At 52.0% G+C, this 4,951-nt stretch overlaps 1 protein-coding gene across 1 annotated transcript; it reads left to right on the top strand.

Annotated features, from left to right (window-relative positions):
- The first annotated feature begins 226 nt into the window (after positions 1-226).
- LOC309377894 (MAM domain-containing glycosylphosphatidylinositol anchor protein 2-like) lies at positions 227-1,533 on the top strand. Its single transcript, XM_081925527.1, has 3 exons — positions 227-354; positions 455-539; positions 1,259-1,533. Exons 1-3 carry the CDS (start codon positions 229-231, stop codon positions 1,306-1,308), a joined length of 261 nt encoding a protein of 86 aa, XP_081781653.1. The 5' UTR covers positions 227-228; the 3' UTR covers positions 1,309-1,533.
- Positions 1,534-4,951: the final 3,418 nt, after the last annotated feature.

Below are 4,951 nucleotides of genomic sequence, written 5' to 3'. Positions count from 1 at the left end.
CCTTTAGATGAGGTCACTGTGTGGCCTGTTTTCTGCTGCACTGCAGCGCCACCACTGCAGAAGACCCATGGGGGGCAAAGCAGCTGCTGACCCCCCAGCCATCAGACCATGTAGGGGGTCTGTCTCTTTCACATATGGATTTCTTTCTCAGAGGGCCATTTTATCTACCTGGACGGCAGTGCTACCAACACAGGGGACATCACACACATGTACGGGGCAGCTCAAACAATGACACTGCGCATTTTAGTCATCTCTGGTGGCGCCGCGCCTGTGATGCTCTGGAGTCAAACCGGGAACAAAGGGGACCAGTGGCACAGAGGTGAAGTGAGTGTGGCTCATGGAGAAAACGTGCAGGTAAGGGGGACACGGTCAGGTGATGCATCTGCAGGTGTAACCAGCAGCACGGGAGCCTCGCCTGGCTAGGATCCTGACCGAAGATGCTGCTTCTCCCTAGATAATCCTCGAAGGTATGCGGGGCGAAGACCTCCACAGTGACATGGCTGTGGACGACCTTTCCTTAGAAGAGGGATTTTGCCCAGGTAAGCCACCCTCACCACACACCAAGTAAGGTTCCTCAGGGTGGGCCTGGGCTTAGCTATACTAGAATGGCATGGTTGACTGGCAATTGGGGTGGCTAAAGGAACGAAGAAGACCCCTGCCGTTTCATATCAGTGCTTCAGCACTCACCCTCGGTTGTAAAGCACGTCCTTGAGGTCATGCAAGATGACCAGCCCTGTGTGAGACTGAGCATATGCGGCGCCGGAGTACAAAGATCTGCCAGTCGCCCCCCTCTGCCCGGTTGCCCAGTCCCAGGCACGCAGAAGGGCAGAGCTGGCCGGCTGCCTCAGCGTCTCGCTGGCTCGGTCGCCCCCAAACCCGTGGTGCAGAGCTGCCCTTAGCTGTAGCGCTCCGACCGACGGGCGAGCTCTTCCCTGGACTTAACTCTCGGGCCCCGGACTCTCGGCCTGGCGCCCCTGAGAGCCCGGCGCCCAGGTGCCCTGCACCCCTAGCACCCATGGGTAAGACAGCCCTGGATGAGCATGAAGGGTGCACAAAGAATTTTGCGAATTGGCTTCTCCTGGTGGTCTGCTGCACCTTTAGCCTGGCCATGTTTGTGTGTTCAACTGGGGCTTGCATACTGAAAGGCTCTGCTTATGTCTCTGTTGCTCCTTTGAGTCGTTCTCCTTTCTTCCCTGAGCCTGCAGATAGCAGGGCATGTAGCCTTGAATTAACGAACCATTGCTATTTCTCACAATAGGAGGAATTGGAGCAGCATCTGCACACAAGAGCACCACCACCACCGATTAAACCACTGTGCTAGCGCTGGTTCCCCTCTCTTCCTATCTAATGAATCTTGTAGCCAGTGAACATTGGCTGATATTCAAAATGACCAGAATTAATGTATTTCTGATGAATTCATGCTTTTCCACTGATGACTATTGGCAAGGAACCTTCAACAAAGTATGGAAACCATTAATTTGATAACTGATTTACTCTTCAAGATCCAAAAGAAGATTGTGGGGCCAAATTCACAGATAGAGACCAAACTTTTCTAATTGTATTGTTAACAATTGTATTGTTTATTTGATTTTTTTCTTTTTAAAATTATTTCCTTGGCTACTTCACTTATGAACACTTTAAATCTGGCATGATGAACTTTTCTTATTTTCCTTCTGACATATTTCAAAACTCTTTACATATTTAACAATGGGGCCCTTTATATGTCCAGCTGTCCTTTGTCAACTACAAATTGTCGCTGTTTTTTTTTGTTTTGTTTTTTGAATATATGCTATATGGTAATTGAATCATAGAATCATAGAATCATAGAGTTGGAAGAGACCACAAGGGCCATCGAGTCCAACCCCCTGCCAAGCAGGAAACACCATCAGAGCACTCCTGACATATGGTTGTCAAGTCTCTGCTTAAAGACCTCCAAAGCAGGAGACACCACCACACTCCTTGGCAGCAAATTCCACTGTTGAACAGCTCTTACTGTCAGGAAGTTCTTCCTAATGTTTAGGTGGAATCTTCTTTCTTGTAGTTTGGATCCATTGCTCCATGTCCGCTTCTCTGGAGCAGCAGAAAACAACCCTTCTCCCTCCTCTATATGACATCCTTTAATATATATGAACATGGCTATCATATCACCCCTTAACCTCCTCTTCTCCAGGCTAAACATGCCCACCTCCCTTAGCCGTTCCTCATAAGGCATCACTTCCAGGCCTTTGACCATTTTGGTTGCCCTCCTCTGGACATGTTCCAGTTTGTCAGTGTCCTTCTTGAACTGTGGTGCCCAGAACTGGACACAGTACTCCAGGTGAGGTCTGACCAGAGCAGAATACAGTGGCACTATTACTTCCCTTGATCTAGATGCTATACTCCTATTGATGCAGCCCAGAATTGCATTGGCTTTTTTTAGCTGCCGCGTCACACTGTTGGCTCATGTCAAGTTTGTGGTCAACCAAGACATAATAGGCATTTCAAGCCATTTGCACATAACAAGATAGGAGCCTACACAACACAAAACACTGTTGCTGTATGTAGGTTTTATTTTTTTTAACTTATATTTAGGAAATGTACATTTTTGGGGGGGCCCCAAGCAAGTGGGACCCTAAGCTATAGCTTGTTTAGCTTTACGTATATACGTAAATCCAGCACTGGCTTGGACGTGAAGACTCCCATGTGTCAGGACCGGCTTCCCCTCCAGGGGGAAGAGAAGATGAGTCAGGGCTGACCACGCCCGTATCGCTGAGTGAGGGAATGGAGGGGAAGTCAGATCCAGCTAGCCCCCCCGAAGGGGGAAGCAGTGACAGGAGCAGCGTAACGGTCAGGAGGAAGGTTGCTGGCTGGGCACGCGCGACAAGTTCAAATGCACAGGCGCGCGGGACAGCCGGGAGCGCGGATTGGGAGCCAGGTCCTAAAGCACGCCGGAGGCAGGGGGAAGAATCCGGGGACTCTTCAGCATCAGAAGAGTCCAGAAAGGGCAACACCCCAGCGGGCAGACGGACCCAGAGGAGAAAGGAGCAAAGGAGGAGGTGGAGCAAGGCTAGGGTCTTGAACTGGTGTCTGGGGGGAGGAGATTCAGACGGAACTTCAGCGGTCTAGGGTTGAGACGTAGAGCTGCGCGCCGCGGCTTTGGAATCAAAACTGAACCTTAATAAAGACTTTGTATATAACAAGAACTGGCGTTGGTCCTCTGTGAGCTGGGACCTTGGGCAGCTCTGACAGTAAGTTCCGTCTCAATAAAACCTTCGCGGCGTGAGTTGGCGCAGCGAGGGGCAAAACTTGGTGTTTTGCAAGCTCACGAAGATCGGCAAGGATGGCTACAGAGGAAAAGGTGACAGCCCTGCAAGAAGCAGTCACGAGGCTTTCCATGGAGGTAGCAGCATCCAGAAAGAGAGAGGAAGAAACAGCAGCGTTCTGCCAGGATCTGCAAACCAGGTGGGAACTTTTGAGGAAAGAGGGGCTGCCAGGACCCAAGCCGGAGGGAGTTGGCCTCGGAAAGAGGGGGGGCAGCATCGTATCCCATTTCAACGGGAATCTGCAGCAGTATCCTAACTTCAGGGCAGACATAGTTTTCGCGCTCAATCTGCTTCGGAAAGACTTTAGAGATGAGGAGGAGAAAGTGGGGTTCATAATAACTCATCTGCATGGGGAAGCTAAATCGTGGCTGCGCAATTTGTGGCGCGAAAATGGCCCCGCCCTCAAGGATTCAACAGCTTTTATCAAGGCTATGGACGCTTGTTTTCAATCAACGGTTGATGTGGATGTGGCCAGAAGGGAAATGCATGGGTTGAAGCAAGGGAAAGCCACTGTGAGACAATATCACTCCCGCTTTTTTGCCTTGGTAAATGCGCTGGTGTCAGGGGTTCAGGAGTGGAGGCACAGGGGAAGGAGGAAGCAGAGAGCGAAGGGGAACAATCCGAGGGCAGTGTAGGTGAGGAAGACAGTGGGGCAAGAGATTCCATGAGTCTGTCCAGTGAGTCGGAAGATTCACAGAAGGGGGCACCCATAGCCAGAGCAAGGGGGTTCCCGGGAGGGAGGCACCAGAAGCAAGGAACCAGCGGTGACTCCCAGAGCAGCAGCTGGAGATCGGGACCAAGTTCCCCACCAGAGCGTAGCGGGGGGGGGAAGAGTCCCAGGTGTCAGGACCGGTTTCCACTCCAGGGGAAAGAGAAGATGAGGCAGGGCTGACCACGCCCCTGTCGCTGAGTGAGGGAATAGAGGGGAAGTCAGATCCAGTTAGCCCCCACGAAGGAGGGAGCAGTGAAAGGAGCAGTGTAACGGTCAGGAGGAAGGTTACAGGCTGGGCGCGCGCGCCAAGTTCAAATGCACAGGCACGCGGGACAGCCGGGAGCGCAGACTGGGAGCCAGGTCCTAAAGCGGGCCGGAGGCAGGGGGAAGAATCCGGGGACTCAGTGTCAGAAGAGTCCAGAAAGGGCAACACGCCAGCGGGCAGAAGGACCCAGAGGAGAAAGGAGCAAAGGAGGAGGTGGAGCAAGGCCAGGACCCAAGCCGGAGGGAGTTGGCCTCGGGAAGAGGGGAGGCAGCGTCGTATCCCACTTCGATGGGAATTTGCAGCAGTATCCTAACTTCAGGGCAGACATAGTTTTCGCGCTCAGTTTGCTTCGGAAAGACTTTAGAGATGAGGAGGAGAAGGTGGGGTTCATTATAACTCATCTGCATGGGGAAGCTAAATCGTGGCTGCGCAATTTCTGGCGCGAAAATGACCCCGCCCTCAAGGATTCAACAGCCTTTATCAAAGCGATGGACGCTTGTTTTCAATCAACAGTTGATGTGGATCTGGCCAGAAAGGAAATGCATGGGTTGCAGCAAGGGAAAGCCACTGTGAGGCAATATCACTCCCGCTTTTTTGCATTGGTAAATGCACTGGGCTGGGAAAAGGACTCAGCAGCCGTCCGAGACCTGTTCTGGGAGGGGCTGAATGGGG

This window comes from Podarcis melisellensis (assembly GCF_964234715.1).
Source record: "Podarcis melisellensis genome assembly, chromosome: 9".
Taxonomy (NCBI): Eukaryota; Metazoa; Chordata; class Lepidosauria; order Squamata; family Lacertidae; genus Podarcis; species Podarcis melisellensis.
Note: the sequence above shows the minus strand (reverse complement) of the source record. Positions and strands in the feature narration are given on the sequence as shown.

Excerpts from the sequence above, each read along its gene's own strand:
- LOC309377894 (XM_081925527.1), top strand. The coding sequence starts at position 229 with ATGACACTGCGCATTTTAGTCATCTCTGGTGGCGCCGCGCCTGTGATG. Across the intron at positions 355-454 it reads CTCATGGAGAAAACGTGCAG|ATAATCCTCGAAGGTATGCG; the intron begins GTAAGGGGGACA and ends GCTTCTCCCTAG. Across the intron at positions 540-1,258 it reads AGAAGAGGGATTTTGCCCAG|GAGGAATTGGAGCAGCATCT; the intron begins GTAAGCCACCCT and ends TTCTCACAATAG.